Consider the following 21,295-nt stretch of genomic DNA (forward strand, 5'->3'; position numbering starts at 1 on the left):
ATACCCAGATTTCAAATGTAGAAAATTGCAATTTTTATTCGTGATCTAAAGGTCGAGTCGACGTATTTGTAATTGCAACCTTTTTAGGCGCCGGAGTCACATCAGCCTCCACTTCCGGCTCTTCGGGGTCCATTTCAAACCTCTTGTTTTCCGAAAGCCTTTGTAAAGCGACGACCGACCACAGCGAAATCGGATATATAATATATATCCGAATGCTAAATCTGCAAAAATTGAGCGAATAAATAAAAATTGTACTCACCATTCCTCAATTATTGAGATTATATAAAATAGAAAACTTGGAAATGTGGGCCATAAAAAAGTCACTCACATGCAGTTTTCTACACAATTTGACTAGACCCACTAGACCTTCTGCACCGGAATCTCGGATGGTCCAGCAGACACTGTTTCCGCACTTGGCACTTAGCGGCGTCGTCGCCCCAACAATTGGGGTTTGCGCACAACGCATAACCTTGACACGAATCTAAAAACTGCATCAGACGCGCACGGCGCCAGAAACGTTAGGGATAAGGAACGGCTCGGATGCCCAGGCGTCAGGCATTTGGCGGAGGAAAATTTATTTTATGTGCAGAATCCGATCTCTATAATATCTGAGCTCTGAGCATGTCTAACAATAATTAAATATTAAAAAAAGTCAAAATAATGTTAATAAATTTAATAATGTGTGCAACAGAAACTAATAAATTTTAAACCTTAAAAACATTATGAGAAATCTCTATACACATAATTTAATTTAAAACTCAACATAAACGAGAAAATTTGTGAGAGCATTTGGAATTGAACTCTCCAAAATAATCAAGCATCTGAATCTCCATGCTGAACTCTCGTCGGTGCTGAAAAAAAAGCTGTCGTCGCTCTTTTTCCAAACAAACGAGCTTATCAGCGTGAGCGCCAAAAACAGGTCCTTAAATATTTTTTGTGTGCAATTTAAATCGCTGCAAGTGGCACGAAAGCACACACAAATAAACGCCGGCAGTAACAAGTGCGCGCGCGGTACATTTTAAAAAATCGTGAGTGCCGCTATTTTGTCAAACGAGTTTGCGACGAAACCAGTCCGTTGTGCACCTCTCCGCGGCGGCGGCCCCGCCCACACCGCAAAAAACCAAAAAGAAGCAGCCGCAGTTCTTAACCCCTTTGGTGCAGACACAGTCATCGGCCACCAGGTGGCTCCTGCGCGAGGGAAGGGGTCGCGCGGGTCGCGGGGTGGGGCAGAGGTGCCGCCTCCGAGGTTTGTCTTTCAGTCCGCTCGCCGACTCGGACAGGACAGGACACTCGAGTGAGGATACGTTCGTACGCGACCATCAAAGCTCTCGAACGCCGAGCACCGGCATTTTCGCAGGTCAGGAAAGAACACAAACCCTTATTTTGCCAATGGGTAAATTTTAAAAATTTTTTTTTTTTTTATTGTTCCAAATTTGAGTTAAATTTTAAGAGTTGTAAAACCCTTGCTTGGAGACTTTAATGACTGATTACAAGCAACAGGTTTTAATAAATTTAATCAATATTTTATTTATAACTCGTTTAGTTAATAGTTAAAAATCTTATATTTTCTTTTGATTTTACATTTTATTAACATACATATTTTATAATTAAACAATTTATGTATATATATTTTAAAGCACACTTTAATATTTTTATTTATTATTTGAATTGTCAAATAAATTGAGGTTAAAATTACTAAATTAATTTAATATATTTTAATATTTGATTCCACTCAATAAAACTGAACTTTTTTGAAGATATTCTTATTTGTCTTCCGAAGGATTGCGCTGTATCACTGAATGTCAAATTAATTAATTCTTCTCCATCCATAACAATCATTACATGGTAATTTCAAAATTGATATTATAATAAATACAATCCACATTACTAAAGACACAAAATCATTCACTAATTTTCGATGTAGTAAAAGCCTAAAGGGTTTAAGTTGAAATAAAAAAGATATGAGGAATCTGTTTATAACAATAAAACCAATTTCCATTGAAAATTTTAAACTTTTTCTTATAAAATTATCAAAAACACGCTTCTGAATTCAGAACATCCACTGTGCACACGTGATCTGTTTATTCTCTCTCGTTTTTATTTTCTTTTTATTATTATTTGCATCTCGGCCGGCCGAGAATGAGCTTTTGTGCACCAAGAAGGGGAGCCGATTCAAAAACACGCTTTGGTTCTCTGCGAGCGATGTTCGTTCTTCGGGCAGCAGCACGCATTACTATTATTATACACCACGTTTCTCATATAATGGAGCCGTACAGCAGGGCCCAAAGGGTTGTCTACAAACCAATTCGGAGCTGCGGCCCGAGGCGCTGAATTTTTAAGCCGCAGACATGCGAATCTTCTCCTGCTTTTGTGCGCTGACAGGGATAAATATTAATGAAATGGAAAAAGAAATGAGATCGGAATATTAAATAATGTACTGTTATACAATTTATTTTTTTTTTTACAATATCGCGGGCCGAGATTTCGGTGGGAAAGACTTTTGAAATTTAAATCGACGATGAATATATTTGATAATCGTTTTATTGTGTTGGGATCGAGAGCGCGAATCTTTCTCTGCGGACGCGCGAATTCGGAATTTATTTAGGGGTTTCGCATGCAGTTAATGATGCTGCATATGCGTGTGGTATTTCTGGTTTCGGCCCGGCTCTAGGTGCCCAACTCTTTTATCAATTGCACACAGCATTTGCGATCAAGTCACGCTGACGCTGTAGCTCCGCTGGGAACCTTGCCGCAATTTTTATATATTTGGAAATTTTAATATACACTCATCTTTTGTGGGAAATCACGAAATGAAGTGCTAAATTAAGGTCGCTCAAGTAAAGTTATTTTGCATATTTTATTGCTGATTTCGGCCGATCTTAAGATAATTACTTGCTGAAAGGGGCGTTCTAAGTGTTTTACATAGGATGAGGCCACGAACAGCTACTTTGGAATGTGGATATAAATTTCTCATAAATCGTTTTGTGTAAATTTTGTGCATAAATTCAAAACTCAAGCCTAAATTTAAATTGAAAACAAAGAACTTAAATAATTCAGGATTTTTAGAATTCACAAAGAAAATTTAAATGAGCAACTCATGAGGCTCAAAAATTATTGAATTTAATTATTAAGTAATAAAGTTTCAGGCTATAAAAAAGGATTTCAACAAAACATGCATTTTTAAAATTCTTTTATAATACATAATCCAGGATGAATATTAATTTCATTTTTGTAATGAAACTTAAGAAGGGACTTATTTTGAAAGTAGAAAGGGAAATTTGTGATTTTAAACAATAATTTCTAATGACATTAGTACGATCTGCTTACAAAATAATGTATAAACTACAGTAAAACTTTAATATAATACAAGAAAGATCCACGGAAAAGTCTAAAAGTAAAAACTAGAAAAACTTCCCTATTTGTGAAAATGAACAAAAAGCCTTTTATATTAAATATTACAAGTAATTTGTATTAGACTGCATAACACTCGCGATGATCCACCGGTGACTGTTTGAATGAATTTTTGGGAGTTAATTAAATAAAATCACAATATTTTTCCGCACCGCGGTGTAGCATAAAATTTTTTTATTTAAATATCAAATTATAAATTCGGACTAAATATCCCTTTTCATATATTTTTAATGTATAATTTATAGAAGATCAGATAAATAATCAAAGTATGTATTTTCAATTCTTGCATTCTGATTTTAAAGTTAATTTCCTTACCTTTCAAAGATCAAAGTTCATTTCGTAAATAGCAAACAATTTATATTTTTCGCCAATCCTTCCTGTTGCCATGGGTAGAAACGATACCATTAAGAAATAATGAGGAAAAATAAATACCTGTAAGAATTGTACAATATTGTGTGTCACCTGCGCGAGAGAATAAAATGTTTTCGATCTGTGGCGCTGCACGGACTGGCTGGAGGCCAAGGTGTGGCCCATCTGTGTATATCTCTCTCGCGCGAAGTATCCATATCCACCCAGGATGATCCGATTTCACCATCCTCTTTCGCACCTTTCTTTCTTTTCCTGATGGCAGGTCAAAATTGAACGCAATACAATTATTAACTTTGATTTATTTCTGACTTTTTCCAATTATAAACTTTTACAAAGATTGACTCAATCTGAGAGATAAGAAAAGATCTCATCGCCAGCTAGAGTGAGAGAGAGAAAGAAAGAAAAGGTTTGCGTGGAAATTTATATAACTACGGAGAGAGTAGTTGTTTATGTGCAGAGGTGCTGGCTGCCGCTCTTTCCAAATCAGACCCCCGCAGACAAAATAAATATCAGAAGAATCAAGAAGAAGTGTTACAGGATGCACATAAATTAGCCGCACGATTTATTTATATAAATATGCAAGTTTTAATGCAGGAAAATTTATTTATTTCCACCTGCGAATTATTATTCGCAATCAGCCGTGCCATTCAAACCCTCTATAAAATCTAATCTTTCCAAACTTAAACAAGAAGTACGTTTTTTTCTTGTGTATAATTAAAATTGGATCGCGCAGCTGCCCGCGATAATAGCAATTTGTTTAATTTCCAAGGCACAGAGAGTCTTATCCAAAATGGCCGACGCGCTCATCGAAATAGCCGTCGTTAAATTTAATGAACGGCTCCTTATTTAAGCGCGTATTACAGCGAATAGGACGTGATGGGAATTAAAGCCGAGCCGAAGAAAGAAAGAAAGAAAGAGACGCGCTCGGTCCTGCCGGCTGCATACACGCCCAGGGGCTTTTTCTCCTGTTTCGCACTTGATTTATGCACTTTTTTCCAAATGTTGTGCCCACTGTGGGGCAGTGAATCAAATGCGAAAAAGTATCGTAATTGCGGGATGAAAACGTTTGTGGAAATTTATGCTCGCTTTACTTCCTACACGTGGTCGCGATTATTGCTAGAACGGCCTCAACACAGATCATTTGCAAGCCCACTCTGCTTACCAATGAACGGTGTTCGTGTAGCAAACAGCATAAATCAGACTTGAACTCAAAATATGAAATGAATGGTTTGAGATAATTTCAAGCCTACTTTGTGCCTTCTGAAGTATCAGAAGTTTATTAGGTATTTTTGTAACAATTGCAATGAATGAAATGAAAAAAAAATACAACTCAATACGATTAATTGTAAAAAATTTTGATGTATTAATCTTCACCTGAAGTTAATTAAATATATTTTTTTCGAACAATTATATGCAAAATTAACATATCAAAGGCTATAAAATAGAAGTCTTGAAGCATTTGCGATCACATTGAACAAAAATTTAAAAAAAATTAATTTAATCAATATAATTTATTTCAATAATTGTAAAATTATCATAGTTTTATCTTAAAATATCATGATAAAAATTGATTAAATCAATAATATACCTAGCTAATTAAAACATTGCTTGATTTATCATATTGTGAGCTGGATTTATCCATTTTAATGTTTAAGAAAAATCGAGTAATAATTAACAAATATGGCAAAATAAAATCCATAATAAAATTGAAAATAATGGTTAATGTGATAAAAGTGTGGAAGTTTTAAAGTGACATTGTACTATAAGCATATGAAATTGAGACAGATATAAATTGGTTTAAATTTTCTTTCTTTTTCATTTTCATGGTCACAGCGAGGGAATTTTATTGAGAAGAATTCAATTATATTTTTAGAAAATCGTTATTTACAATCAAAAGTTGGAATTATATGACATATAAATTTGATCTCAGATTGATAATTCTGTAATTCATCTTTGGAATTCCTGTTTATATAACTTTGAAAAGTGTTACTTAAACTGAAATACACTTCAATTATGAAAAAGAAACTAAAACATTTTTAATTAGCAACTTATAATTTGTAAAAGTTTACATATTTATTTTTCATCGTATTCCACGCCCAAAGCCTTCCCCATAAAATTAATTGTTTATTTGACCCTCTGGGCCACTAGACATTGTAAAACATAGATTCTCTCTCGAGATAACACTTTTGCCATTTAAAAACCTTCGGCCATAAGAAGTAGGACAAAATAAATAAGTCATAAATCGTCATGTATTGTAAAAAAACGGGACCCACCTTATGAATAATTTCTTACTAAACAAGACAGTCCTATATATTTATATACTTTCGCTTTCGGGCTCATCTTTGGCGCGTGAATTTTTAATTATACACCTACGAAAAAAATTCGCTAGAGACTTTGAGGGGACCACCTACCCGGTGACCCGCTCTGCTGCCGGCCAGAGCGGTCCGCTAGCTCTCGGTGCTCACTAGCCGCGCCGAGAGCGAACAGTTAGCTGGGGCAGGGTCAGCGCAGGTCAAACGCACCGACGCCGCGCGAACACACGCGACACTCGCGCTATCGCGCAATCTAAATTGGCTCCCTGGCTCTGCACGTCGCATTTCAATTTCTCGCCGATCCAATTTCTGCAGGCGGTGCCGAGCCGATTGTTTGCTTTGCATTTAAATTTATCATTGTCCGTCGCTCTCTCGAGAGAAAAAAAAAATTAGATTTATTAGAGCCCTGAGCATGAGATAAACTTAAGCTGCGGCGGATGAGTCATTTGGTGAAAATGTAATTTATTCACACTCCGAGTGTTGAAATCGTTTTGGCGCTGCGCAATTTTTTTCGATTAGGAAATACATAGTCCATGCAGAGAGTTAAAGTTTGTAGGAATAAAAGGGTTATTTTTAATAACCGACTCAAGTTAATACGTTACAGAAAAAATTACAGAGGAAGTTAAAAGAGATTTGAAACTTCAAAATTCAATATTTGAAGGTTACAAAAATTTGTTTAAATTACAAATCCTGAAATTTTTAATTATATTAATTAAATTTGCAATCCTACTGGTTTATTTGAATTAAAAAAAAACTGATTTAAATACCTATTATAAGATTAATGAATATAAAACTAAGAGTTGCTGATGGTCCTGAAAAGGACTGTAGTTTTTATCCAATCTCAGCTTATAATGGAACTTTCAACATTGTATCATATTATTTAATCAACAGTAATGAGCATTAAAATTAACTTTTTGATTTGCTTTTGTTTGCAGACGGCGCAAGGAATTAGGTCTGGTTGAGGGCGGCGAGCAGGCGGGCCCTGTGTTCCTCACAGCCACACACATGGCTGAGCTGGGGGCGACCGAGGGGGCCGCGCCGCCCCGCTCAGACGGCGACCCCGACAACTGGCGAGCCTACTACGAACATCCTTTGACCGCAGCAACCTCAGGTGAGAAAAATATATAAATAATTAGAAAAATCCCTAATGCAAATCAGTTTATATAAAAGTTTAAAGAAATTAAAAATGCAGATTAAAAGAGATGAGAGATAATTGAGGATGAGCCAAAAGTTAATCTGCCATTTAAATCATTTAAATTAACCCTGGCCAGGTTTTCGGATCAACTAAATTAAACATAATTTTCTCATTAATCCCTTTCTTAATAATCTATTAATTTAATTTTGTTTTATTTCTTTTATTTTTCCCTTCAGTTCATAAGAAATTATTATAATTTTTATTTTTTCCCTTTTTTAATCTGAAAATCAATCAATTTTCCGATAGCTATGCTGAACATAAGCGGTGGTGGCCACGAAGAACAACAAACAGCCTCCATGGGCTTCATCTACGATTACTACAAACCACAGGACAAGGAGAGTCTGAAAATCGGCCCACAGGCCAATGCGGCCACTCTGGCGGCCGCCTCCACCCTCAGCGACTTGTGGCAGTGAGTACTTTTTTCTATTTTTAACTTTTAACTATAGTGAAATTTTGAATATTTAAATTCCCGCCAAACTCGATCGGCTTTTTCAGCGAAAAAATTCAACTTTTTCTTGCATTAGAAATCGCGTCCGGTCTTTTCAATTTGCAATTTTAATTCAAGTGGAACACTTTTGGTACTTTCTTTCGTCACGCGGTTCGAAAAGTTTTGAGGTGAAATTGCCACCCGTGAACGTAAATTATCAGATCGGCTCTTTAATTAATGGATATATCGGCCCTTTCGACGCGCACTCTCGTTCGATGCAAATAATCTTGGCGAGCAAAAGGCTGGTGGGTGAAATTGACCGAGGGGACACCTTAATTTGGTCACTCTCTCGAGAAAGAAAGTCACGCGCGGACGGATCAGGTAGCAAAGGCCCGCTCGAAAGCCGTCGTTAAATTGTGAAATAATTTCTTGCAGAGGACATTACGTGCGACTTTTAACTTAATAAATGGGCCGCGATTGGATCGAATTACATTTTCTATATGCATGAAAAGACGGCAGGATTTATTTGGTGCAAGCGGAGTGTGTTTTTTTCTCTTTTTTTTTTTGCATCAAGATAGTAAAGAGAGATTGTTTGAAATGCTCAAGAATTGGTAGTGCTGAATTTTTAAAATTCATTTTTTTTTTCTTCATAAAATTATTGAAGGATTGCATAATCAGATTGGTGGCAAAATGTTCCATGTTCAGCTTCAGAACAAGTGCAGAAAATAATATAAAGTTTTAAATTAACTAAAACAAAAATGCTTTTTTTCTGGAGAGTAAAAAACTAGAGCATTTTTTCCAGTTGAAGATTATTTTTCAGTTTTTTTTTATTCTTCTATTTAAAGATGAAATACTCGCCACCAGGAAATTTTACACTTTTGATTTTATTTTCGATTGCTTGTTCAACAAAACAAAAAATGTGATTTTCTCTTTTAATCAAATTATTCAAGACAAACAGGAATTCCTCCTTGATCTCGTTAGTTATTGAATTGGAATGATCGTCTCGTGTTTTTTGATGTCGACTTGACGCACTCGCAGTCGGTAGATTTTTTACACACAGCTGGGCGGGCTCTGCGATCGGAGAGTGATTTTGAATAAATCACGTACGGTAGCCTGCGCTAGTAATTATCTAAATTGAGGAGTTGCGGTCAGAAAAGCAGCGCAGTAATAAATAGCCCCGTGGTGCGCCCGAACCGCGAGCGTCCGTGTGTTGCAATAAAAATAAAAAATAAAATAACCGCCCTCGGCTCGATTATTGCCCGCAATTGGCCTCCGTTTATGAAATATTGCTGCACATTTCGAGCAGACGTCTTCATCATGGGAACCGAATTACAAAATTTCAGGCCCTTGGGGAGCATTTTGGGCGAATACATTAAACTGGGAATAATTATTGTCGGGCGCCGAAAAATAAAAAATAAGAGCGGCTCTTTGGCAATCTGGACTGCTTAAATTTCAGATGGGCCCCCTCGGCTGTTTTATGATCTGAATTTAATATAGTATACCGCACCGTTCAATAGCTGAAAGTATAAATTTAAAAAAAAATATTGAAATTCTTTATTTTAAAGTGTTATTAAATGACTTGAAAATTTTATTTTTCGAAAATTTCATTTTTAAAAGTGTTGAATGAAAAGATGCAATTAAATTGATCAAATTTAATCATATAATTTGACACTTTTAAACACGAAAACTAGTGTTTTTATCTTTCGTTGTCTTCCAAAATTTCATCATTTTACTTAAAACTTTCTAACTGAATTATGAAGACGGATAAATCTTATTTTTAAACCTGTTATTTATAGCTGAAATTATTCTCGTGCAATCTGAAACAGTTCGGAAATGTAATATTCCAATAATAAAACAACTCGCAACCCGATCAGTTGTAAAAAACATTAATTGTGAGAAAAAGGCATCGATTTCATGAGAAAATTTAATATACATTGTGTGATACAGCGAAGAGTACTCGCCTCTCGTCGTGCCTTTATTTCTTCTTGATCATGTCTCGGCCGCCGAGATAATTATTTTATTAACGTGAATCAGCATATTTCCTAATGAGTTTTTATTGCTCAAATAAAACTCCGCGTGGAGAGAACACAAGAGAGTCTATTGGCGAGAGCGGCGAAATCTGATTGAGTGTCGGCATGAAATTGAATTGTCTCACGCATTGTCTGTCCCTCTGTTAAGATACAAAACAGAAACCTGATACAACACACGATTTAAAACCTATTACGTGCAATTCATAGACCGTAGACTGGTTAAAATGAAAAACATTTCAATTTTTATTCGATAATAAAAAAACAATTTGAAAGAGAAGTGACATCAAAAAATAATGGTGCTTTTGAATTTTTGGGGCAACTTTATTTTTTACTCTAAAATAGTTTTTGGCTGTTTGAAAGTAAACAACAAATTTAGAACACATTTTAATAAAAAATTTAAGAAAACAATGAGGGCGATCCAAAAGCCTAACCTGGCTCAGGCTAACTTAGCCCATCAGCAAAATTTAATGGCGGGTTATATTAACCCGGACCAGGTTAATTTAGCATGGGCCAAGTTAGCCTTTTGGATCGCCCTCAATATTTTTAGTTCAATTAAATTTGTTTATTTCCAATGAATTCATAAAAACTTGCTGCATAAAAATACATTTATGCTGTAATCATGATGAACTTGGCCTGACACTTTTTATACTAAAAATGTTCCATTTTTCTAGATAAGAATAATTACTCTTTACGCAATAAAACGTACCATTTATTTGAAAACTATAAATTATCCACAAAGATAATAATTTTATTTAAAAAAAAATTTAAAATAAAATAAATGTTGGTTATATTAAACAAAATTTGCCAAAACTGTTTGAAAATAAAACAATCATAAAGTTCCTCAAATTTCAGCAACGATCTGAAGAACAAAATTCAGAGGCACAAAATGGCAAATTAATCATCACGTCTCGACTGCTAGTCGTGAGTGTGGTGTGCAAAATCTTTTCTTATATTTGACGGCCGTCGAGTTTGTTTCTCTCTCTTTCGCTCAGTCAGCAATATTACTATTATCATCTCTCGCTCTCCGGTTGTTTGTAAACAATGGCGGTGCCGCTTGTAAACGCGCTCTCGGCAGCACCTGTTTGAGTTTTCAGTGCTGGCGGCCGCCCACGAGAAATATATATTCAAAAGTGGCCAGACCGGAAATACGAGAGTGCCGCTCGCTGCAGAGCATCTTCGCCGCCGCTCGCTCTCTCGTGGAGTAAAAATCGTGCTCAATGAGAACCTGAACAGTCAACTTTTCATTCATTCATTCAAATATCGCCTGGTAATCAGCGGCGGCACGCCACCGGCCGCAACTCCTCAATTATCCCCACCCAATATCGCACCCAACGCTGCTCGCTCCGTTTGTTGTTTTCGTTTCTTTTCAACTGGTTTTCATTTGGCCGAGTGTTAACTTTGTTTGCGCCTAAACCTGCCTTCTCCGCTCACACACGTGCGTTCCTAATTCTGAAATCGGAATATTTGCAAATGAAGTTGGCAAGAAATCCATTACAGAATTGATTTGTGTTTTCAATTAACTTTTCTAATGGAATAAAAGTTTGAGGATTTGTCATTGGCAGCAAAATTAATTAAATTACTTTATAAACATTATTTCAAAAGTATTTTGATTCTTTTTTCATTTCACTTTAAAATGATGACAATTTTTCAAAGATTTCTTCTTTTTCATTAAAATTAAGTGCTGAAAAAAGCATTTTTTGGTAATGTTATAGTACGCGCGACGTGTTTCCCAAAATCCCTGATTTCAGTTGGCATCACTTGCATTACGTCGCGCGTTCGATAGTGGTTTTACGTCGCGCATACAATAATGGTTTTACGTCGCGCGCTCAATACTGGTGGCGGTGAAATTGTTAAGGAAACCGATTATTCCATCGATACCTCGGCAACATGTATAGCACGCGCGACGCAAATATTTTCCTACAATCTCAATTTAGGGGACTGCTAGGAAGAATAAGGGCCCTTGGGATGGGTTCAGAATGGGGCAAGACGACCTCTGGAGGGCCGTGCGCACCCTTATAGCAGGCGCGACGCATCACTATGGGACGCGCGACGGTCGAAAAGCGAACTCCGGAGGGCGCTTTTCACCATCGTCAGAGGCGCGACGCATGGTTATAGGACGCGCGACGTATGCTTATAGTACGCGCGACGCACGGTTATAGTACGCGCGACGCATGCTTATAGTACGCGCGACGCATGCTTATAGAACGCGCGACGCACGGTTATAGTACGCGCGACGCACGGCAAATTAATTAAACGCGGCCGGAGTTGTGGGCACCCCACGAACCGGCAACTCGGAGGTGGGCAACCCCCAAGATTAATTTTTGCAGAAGCCGCGAGCGAGGGGTGGAGGCGCAGCGAGGTCGAGGACGTGGGGAAGGCCGTGCGGAGGGCGAGGACAAAAGGGCGGCTGTGTTCATGAGGGGGCTCCTGCGGAGCCCCCTCACGAACCCCGCCCTTTTGTCCCGCCCGGAGCCGGCCTTCACCACGTTCTCGGGCGAGCGCGCCTCCAGCCCGAAGCTCGCAAACCCACAACGGAGTTGCTTACAAAAGGAATTGTCTGCAAAAAGGGCTTAGAATGCAAAAAATGTGGTGCCCACAACTCCCTTTGCAGACAACTCCTTATGTGGGCAACTCCGTTGTGGGTTTGCGAGCTTCGGGCTTGAGGCGCGCTCGCCCGAGAACGTGGTAAAGGCCGGCTCCGGGCGGGACAAAAGGGCGGGGATCGTGAGGGGGCTCCTGCGGAGCCCCCTCATGAACACAGCCGCCCTTTTGTCCTCGCCCTCCGCACGGCCTTCCCCACGTCCTCGACCTCGCTGCGCCTCCACCCCTCGCTCGCGGCTTCTGCAAAAATTAATCTTGGGGGTTGCCCACCTCCGAGTTGCCGGTTCGTGGGGTGCCCACAACTCCGGCTGCGTGCAACACCTTTTATAATAATTAATTAGTCGTGCGTCGCGCCTCCTATAAGCATGCGTCGCGCCTGCTATAAGGGTGCGCACGGCCCTCCAGAGGTCGTCTTGCCCCATTCTGAACCCATCCCAAGGGCCCCTATTCTTCCTAGCAGTCCCCTAAATTGAGATTGTAGGAAAATATTTGCGTCGCGAGTGCTATACATGTTGCCGAGGTATCGATGGAATAATCGGTTTTCTTAACTATTATACCGCCACCAGTATTGAACGTGCGACGTAAAACCATTATTGTATGCGCGACGTAAAACCACTATCGAACGCGCGACGTGATAGTTTTACATGGGAGCATAAGTGCTGCCAACTTATGAAAAAACACGTCGCGCGTACTATAACATTACCCATTTTTTTTTTTATTAATATTATTGAGTTATGCAACGCGCCCAACACGGAAGCCCAACTGGATGCAGAAGTTTCCACCCCTGTTAATTTTCCCTTGCAGAAATTCATAAATTCATTTATTTTATCTTGTTTTATTTGAAATTTTTTGTAGATTTACTGTGGGAGAAAAACTACAATTTAAAGAATGGAGATAAAATCTAAATTTTGACTTTCAATAAAGAAAATTTTATATTTTGGAAGGCCTAAAATAAGTAATTTGCGTCTAAAAAACATTAAAAAAAAATCTTGAAACAAATTTGTATTATTCCACGTGTTGGTTTCTTTTACCAATTTACCAGTTTTTATTTTTTGAGAACACAAGGCTGCAAAGTGCACGCCCGCCCAAAATCATCCGGCCAGTGCACAACAATGTGCTCGGGTTTCATCGCCCTGCGCGGGCCAACAATAGGCTCAACAATGCGTGTTCAATTCGGAGGACGCTTATTTGCTATTCAAACCGACTCGGCCGGCAAAAAAGAGCACGCGCTTTCTCATGCAAATGCGACAGGCTTGGGGCCCGGGGGTGTCCGTCGGGGGCCTGGAGGGGCGCGCACCCCTTTTCGCGCCACCGTGCGCGCTCTGGTAATCAGATATATTAGCGCCTGTTGATTTTCAGCCGCACCGCCGCCGTAGTGTGACACTTGATGCTTTTGCGTCGCTTTTTTCACAAGCGCTCTCAACACCTCCGGAATTTCCTCTTCATTCCGAAGGACTGAAATTGTTCAAATTAAGTAATTTTAATTTATTTTGAAATCTAAAAATTAAAAAGGAAATTTTAAAATACAAATCATTACTGAATTTTCTCTCCAAATTTCCTTTTCATCCTGAAGCATATTTTTTTTATTAAAATTTTCTAAGTAATAATTATCTGCTTGCAATTTTCCCTCTGAAGGAAACATTAATTTTATTTAAATAGGAAAAATCAGTTTAATGTATTTTATTTTTTCAAATTTAACAAAAATTATGGATTTAAATTTTTTTAATACAATAATAGAGGCCTTTGAATTTTGCTTGAAATTTTGTTGTAAATAATTGCAAGGTAAACGAAGCAAGTTTGAATGAAATTTGCCTCCAACCGTGCAACACCTCCCCGCAGCTTCTCATCTATTCACGTTCGGGTTCAATTGCGCGTCTCAAGCCAACAGCTCGGCGCATGCAAATAAAATGAAAAGAACGTCTCTTTCTCTCTCTCCGTGCATACAAAAAGCACCCCTTCTCCTTCTACTTATTCTTCCCTCCAAAAAAAATCTTCGCGGAGCAGGACGACGCATAAATAAATGTACTTACTTTTGTCTTTACACTTTTTGCTCGGCGGCAGGTAAATTCCGCGCCGTCGCGAGAGGGGCCGCGCATTCAAGTGTTGACACGAGATGGGTCGGGGCGCGACTTAATGAGATTTTCCACCACGCCGAGCCGCCGATGCATTTTGTTATAAGTTTTATTTACTCTCTCCATCAAGCTTCCGTCGTCGGGACTTAACCGATTTTTGAGCTTCGGAGTGACAACTCGAGAAAGGGATATGAAATTATTATAATATGCGTGTGTATATTTTCAAGATGATCTCCTGCTTCCTCGACATTATATTGTTGTCATATTTCAAGTAGTGAGCTCGGTGAATATAGTGAGAGTGCTATTGTCACTTCAGGATTTATGTAATACATACACAGAAATGAAAAAGAAAATCGAGGAGGACCGAAAAAGATGAAAAGATTTAATGAAACCGATATTTTAATCCTCAAAGAGAAAAAAAATCATAATATTTATTGATCAATTTTTTTCTTTCTCTCTGATTTGTTATTTATCAAAGAACATTAGTCAAAAACGAATGCATAGAAAACAAAACACCAATTAATATAATTCACAAAAAAATGAATTATTAGCAAAAGGATAATTTAAATAATAATCCTAAAATGAGCGTGAAAAATTAAAGCTCTAAAACCAAATGAAAATTTCCAGCATAAATTTCCAAATATTTACTAACTCAATTTAAATTTAAATTTTCAAAAATTATTTTCCAATGTAGAAATTTTAGCATTTCCAAAAGAGTACTGGTTTTTCTCGCTCTCATTGTCAGTTTCACTATTTAATTTTCTTTATTATTATATTCCCTAAATCTAAAGATCTTTTCAATTTTACGTTCTATTAAATTTATTCAAACTCTGATTTAGGCGCACTTTGAAGGAATCAGTTGAAAATGTATATCCGTCAAAAATCCGAAGCCTCTCAAACTTTTCTACGGTCGCATATTTTTAAATTGAGTGGCTCATCTCGCGCAGGTCTTCTCTTTGCATATCTGTTGCACGCCTTAATGAAGAATTATCGGCCGCAGAACGAGATTAATCTACACACACACACACAAAACCTGATACGCGGCTGAAATCTAGCGTCACTCGAGCCGCGTCGGTGAAGAAGCAAAAATGCATCTCATCGCGCGCCATGTGCGCGCACATCGCCGCGTTCTCACGGCGAGCAACCGCCACAAGTGATAATAGTGCAAATAAAAATAGTCGTCGAACCGGTCCTGCTTTTTGTCTAGGAAGACACTCTTTGAAAAAAGCGCGCCGTAACGAAAAGTTTCCGTCCGAAGAAAGAAAGAAAGAAAGACACAGAGAGAAAGAAAGTTTGCGCATGAAATGTGTTTTAAAACATAGCGGGGCGAATAGAGAATCATCTGCTCTGATAGAATGAGAAATAATCGTAATCATCTCTCTATGTGAGAAAAGGCCGTGCATTAAAAACAACCCTTTCGGGCTGCCGGCGTTTTTCATCAAAGCCACTCGTTCATTATTTCGCTTTAATGGGATAAATAATGATCAAAAGATGCCATAAAGCAGCTGACCATCACCTCGAGAGATGTCAAAATTTGTTTTATATTCCCACGTAATTTCATATCGTGTTGAATGCAATCCCGACGCACAACACAAAAGCCTCTTGATTAGGTTGGAATTTTACGCAGGATGCAGCAGCACGTCGTAAAATTTACAGCTTGTCTTGTTAATAATTTTATAATTCGCTTCGCTGCAGGATTATACACGATTGGTTTATTATAATCGCTGCATTTTGCAATATCAAAAGACCGTATTTAGACTTTTGAATTGTTGCTGTCACGACAAAAGTAAAATGATGAAATTAATTGTGTTTTTAGGGGTCATAAATATTTTTATTGTCTAAAATATTGATTTGATGACAATTTATTGCTGTTTAACTGTCATTTTATGGATATTTCCATATCATACACATATATGAATGAGAACAATCTAGAAAAACTGATTACCATTATCATGAATGTTAGATATTCTAATATAATTTTTTGCGCAAAGTTAGTTAAATTAATGAAAAAACTTTATTTCATATCCTAATTAAGTTGTCAAATCAAAACTACCAGAGCTAATGAAAGAATCACAGTTTCTCATTTTGAAACCCGCATTCAAATGCAATCCACTTCTAGAATTTCTCAATTTGACACTTTCGTCACCAATGTTTATTTCCACACCTGGACCCGCGTTTTTCGAAGTTAATTAAAATCGCCGTGTGTTTTCCTCTTGTTGCAGAACGTCCAACTCGGGAATGCTTCCTCCGCACCATCACAAGCTGACCAATGGCCTCTCGGTGGGCGGAGCGGGCCTCCTCGCCGGCCCTGCCCACGACTACTCGTCGTCGTCGCCGGCGGCGCCCTCGGCGGCGCCGAGTCCTGCAAGGGACGGCGCCGATTCGCCGCGCCGAGCGTCGCCGGCCGGTACGGAACTTTTGTTCGTCACTCCCGGGCTAAGCGTGAAGCGCGAACCCGAGGACCTGAGCCAGCCGGTGCCCCGAAAGCAAATGTTGCTTGACCGGGTCGTCGACGCCGCCAAAGTGGCTTCGAGCAGACACGGCACCGACAGCGTTCTCGTACTCGGAAGGAAAGCAGTCAAGGTAAGGCTCTTAATATTATTCTAACAAGCTTATTGAAAATATAATTTATTTTCCCTTATAACGTATGATAGCTTTTAAATTGAATAAAAAAATGAAAAAATGCATGAAATAAAACTCACAAACTGATACGTCATCTGAATCATTGATGATGCAAATTTTTTTTTTTTGCAAATTTAGCATAGTTTAAAGTTTATTCAACATAATCTAATTTAAATTATTTTTACTTTATGTATGATTTTTAATGTAATGTCTTTTTTTAAATAAATTTAAACATATTTTTATTATAAATTTTAAATAATTTTTCCATTTTTTCTAATGAATTATTTCTGTTTAATGCTACTATTGGAAATTCATTGACAAGTTTTCTTGTTCAATTTGAAATTTCTATGAAATATATATTTTGTCTATATCACCATGTAAATTTTATAATCTGAAATTTAAATGTTACTCAAGCGAGTCCAGTGAAGCTCTTTATTATGTTCTTATCGGTAATAGATTTTATTTCTTTTCCCCTCTTATAATGAAAATTTGTTATTTATGACTAGGGTGGCGCCTGTTTTTTCTATCTTGACATTATAAATTACATAAATTATAACACAACAAAAATTCTAGCGACTTTTTTTTATCAATTGCAGATCGAGAGCATAATTAATGTTTAAAAAAATTAGTGATGCATACATTCAAAGTTATTTTTTATTTGAATAAAATACATTAAATTTTTCATAATTAAATAAAAATTTAAATGATTGATTCTTCGTTGATCATTTCGGTATTATTAAAAAAAAAACTAATGATTTGCTGTGATAAATCTAAAATTTGGAAAAAACAAAACCGTTAACTGAAAATGAATTTCTCAATAAGCAAGTCAATCTTTTTGGTATTTTGAACGCCTCATAAGATACTTTTTTTGACGCATATATATATTAATTCTGATAAGTTTTTCTATTTAAATTTTTGTATTATAGACCTTTTATTCATTAAATTATCGGCAAAATATAAAACAGAGGGCATATTTTAACATTGAATTTGATTTTTTGCTCCTGGAGCAGGACGAGTTTGGAGGTCGGGGCAGTCCCGTGGACGAAGCCCTTCTGCTCAAGGCGCCGATTCCGCCGTACGCGACGCAAATGTTCGGCGTTTCGCCTGGCGGCGGCGGCGCCACCTTCGAGTACGCGCAACAGTCGCAGCAGTCGGCGGCCAACTACGCGGCCGCCTCGCCCGGCCGCACGTCCAGCGCCTCCTACACAGAGCCCTACTACCGCGACTACTTCGGCGCCGACTATCAGCGCCAGTACGCGGCGGCCGACGGCGCCGACTCGGCCACGGGCGTCACGACCAGCACGGCCAGCGCCATTTCCAGCGCCTTCGTCGAACGCTACGTTCGTCAGAGCGCGGTTTACAAGACGGGCAACGTGGCGCTGACCGTTGACCTGCCCTCGCCAGACAGCGGCATCGGCACCGACGCCATCACCCCCAGGGACCAGACGGCCATTCAACAGGTAAAAACATAAAAAAAAATCACTAATTTGTTCAATCAATTTCATTGTTTACATGAATTTTTTTGGAATCATTTAATTTAAAATTCAAGACCGTCTTTGCTTCCCTTTTTCCATAGTAATTTCTAGCTTTCATTATTCTTCAATTCACAAAATAATGTGTTAAAAAAATTGATAAATGCTGAATAAAGAAACCAAAATTTATTAAATAAAATTATATTTTCAAATACAACATATTTGCACATACTTCTAATGAAAACTTTTGAATTTAAACTAATGACTGTGGGATATAGAGTTTGACCTCAAAATCTAGACATTGATGTAAGGCGTATCATGTTTACTGTTACTTCTTTATATTATATTCAATAGGAAACATTTTATAACTTTTTTGTAACAAACAATGTTTCTCACCATTTTTATGCATTTTAAACATCTGAATATCTTCAGAACTTTCATAACAATAAGAATCATTTTTACACTTTGAAACTTATATGTTTTAAATTTTAAATTCCTGCTTATAACCAACAAATTTTAACTTGAAATTAAATTAATTTTTTCTTACAAAATTATGAATTTTGAAAAAAAAATTAAATTGACATTACGCAGCTTTTTCTGCAAACCATAAAAAATTACTTTTGCATGAATAATATTTGAAAATATCACACCTCAAAGTAAATTGACACCAGTCCTTAATACCTTTGAGTCTTTTTGCATTCATAATTCACATATCTACACACAAAAGAGCAGTCTTGGCGCGACACTGCTTATTTTTTTTCCCACCTGTATAAATTATTTGAATCAGCTGCCGTCTGCACAGCGCGACAAACAGAAAAGCGTCTCTTTTTCTCTGCACGTAAACGCTAATCCGTAAAACAAACACCGTTCAAAGGTGCCAACTGCCTTTAAAATTTATGAACTCCTTCAATTGCACGTCCCCTTGTGATTTTTTTTCACCGTGCAGTAATATTTATGTGTTTGTCTTCGACGCTGATCGTCACCCCTTTTGCTTTTTGTGCCGCAGAGTTTCGACTACACCGACATGTGCCAGAATCCGCTGCTCCCCGAGACGCTGAACCAACAGCGGTCCAACAGTTCCGGCAGCCTGGCCTCCCCCAACGCCTCCAACACCTCCATCGGCACCCCCGGGGGCCGCTCCAGGCCGTGGCACGACTTTGGCAGGCAAAACGACGCGGACAAAGTGCAGATTCCAAAATTGTGAGTACCAATATCAATGTTTTATTTTGTTTAAAATTAGAGCTAATTACAAATGAACGATTCTACAATGCGACTTTTTATTTATTTTTTTTAAATATAATACATATTTGAAGGAATAATTAAATATTAGAGAGAGAGAGAGAAAAACTTATTATTTCTAATTTTGATGGAGACATCTCAAAATCATTTGTGCTGTTTCTCTATAAAAATTTAATTAGATCTTTAATTCCGTGAAGTAATCAGGCAACTAACTTGTCTTTTCATAGAGATTTTGCCTATTTTATATAAAGAATAAAACCAAAAAATAAATTGCAAACCGTTCTGGGCAACCCAAGGAAGGAAACACTGACAAAATTTCGTCGAAATCAGTGTACTTTGTTCTTTCAAAATCATACCTTGTTAGTCTCTATTTTCCCATAAAGCAATTAAAGACCATTTTCGTCTATGAATAACCAGAATTAAATGCCAAAAATCGCTGGCTGATTTTTGAGGAAAACTCTTCATTTTCGGCAAAACTTCCTTTCCTGCCGCACTTTCAGATGTAATCTTTCGCGTCCGTCTCCGACAAAGGAGATAATTTATTATCGCTAATTTTTCACGTTTGACGTAAACGTGTGTCTTCCGAGAACGCGAGCGTCCAGAGTGCGAAAATATTCGACATTGTCGCCATATTCCTAGAAAAATTTTGAATTCGAGTCACGTTTCGCTAAATGAAGTGCCTCTAATTTGCGAGTTTTGCGGGAAAAAAACCACCGTGGAGAGAAAGCGGGCGCGTTTGGTTTAATTAAAAAAAGCGAGCATTTTGCGGTGAACAACGAAAAAGGAGACTCTCGTATATATTTTAAAGTCGTGGCGAATTTTGGTGCTCATTAGAGTGTTGGGCTAATTGGTATGGAGGACAACTCGGCGGAAAGGGGGACGGCGGCATCGGCGACACACACACACGTGAATAATTAAGCCTGAATTTTATCCGGGCCGGCGAACGAGGAGATTTTGTGTCCCAAGAGAGAGAAAGAGGTGTGTGTTTTTATTTTTTTTTTCTATCTCTCTCTCTCCTCCTCTCCTTCTCTCATTCCGCCTGATTTAACGAGGGAGCAGCGAGGCAGAAAATAAAAAATAGCAGCCAGATTTCAAGGCACAGATTGTATTTTGGAGAGAGAGACACTCGCTGGTGCGCCTCAGTTGACCCGCTCAATTAAAAATCCGGCCCGGCCATCCATCAACGGCGATGAGAACAAGGATGGATGGGTTTGTTTTATTTTCCTCTCTGCCTCACGGGCCAAAAGGTGGGTGCGCCCGAAAAATCGGCTCAAAAATCAGAGCCCGCATGCAAAGCGGCCAAAGTGTCGCCTCCGCTGCGTGACTCTTTATATAAATTATTAACAAAATGCACAGAGGCCGAGCAGAAATGCGCGAATTAGCATTTCTCTTGGGCGAGAGAACGTCACAAAAGGGGGCAAAGGGCATTCGTGCTCAATCCTTCAGAGAGACTTTAACACTCGCAACACCATTTTCATGCAGAAAAGGGCAAGAAATGAAAAATTTGAACATACCTTAAAAGAATAATAATAATTGTTGTATATT

At 38.0% G+C, this 21,295-nt stretch overlaps 1 protein-coding gene across 8 annotated transcripts in view; it reads left to right on the forward strand.

The window, feature by feature from the left end:
- Window positions 1-21,295, forward strand: part of LOC132193707 (protein grainyhead) — a 93,836-nt gene that overhangs the window by 44,615 nt on the left and 27,926 nt on the right. For 6 of the 8 annotated variants that reach the window (XR_009441477.1, XM_059614550.1, XM_059614548.1 and 3 more), the window contains exons 2-6: window positions 7,028-7,203; window positions 7,534-7,696; window positions 16,640-17,000; window positions 18,047-18,499; window positions 19,518-19,711. Coding sequence is in view for 7 of the 8 variants with exons in the window: in XM_059614548.1 (XP_059470531.1) it covers window positions 7,028-7,203; window positions 7,534-7,696; window positions 16,640-17,000; window positions 18,047-18,499; window positions 19,518-19,711 (1,347 nt within the window). In the remaining variant the exon portion in view is untranslated. Of the gene's footprint in view, window positions 1-1,217; window positions 1,358-7,027; window positions 7,204-7,533; window positions 7,697-16,639; window positions 17,001-18,046; window positions 18,500-19,517; window positions 19,712-21,295 lie in introns of those variants that run through there. The other 2 variants (XM_059614549.1, XM_059614545.1) reach the window with 2 other exon arrangements.

The sequence above is a fragment of the Neocloeon triangulifer genome, unplaced genomic scaffold (assembly GCF_031216515.1).
Source record: "Neocloeon triangulifer isolate White Clay Creek 2 clone unplaced genomic scaffold, ASM3121651v1 ptg000004l, whole genome shotgun sequence".
NCBI classification, from domain to species: domain Eukaryota; kingdom Metazoa; phylum Arthropoda; class Insecta; order Ephemeroptera; family Baetidae; genus Neocloeon; species Neocloeon triangulifer.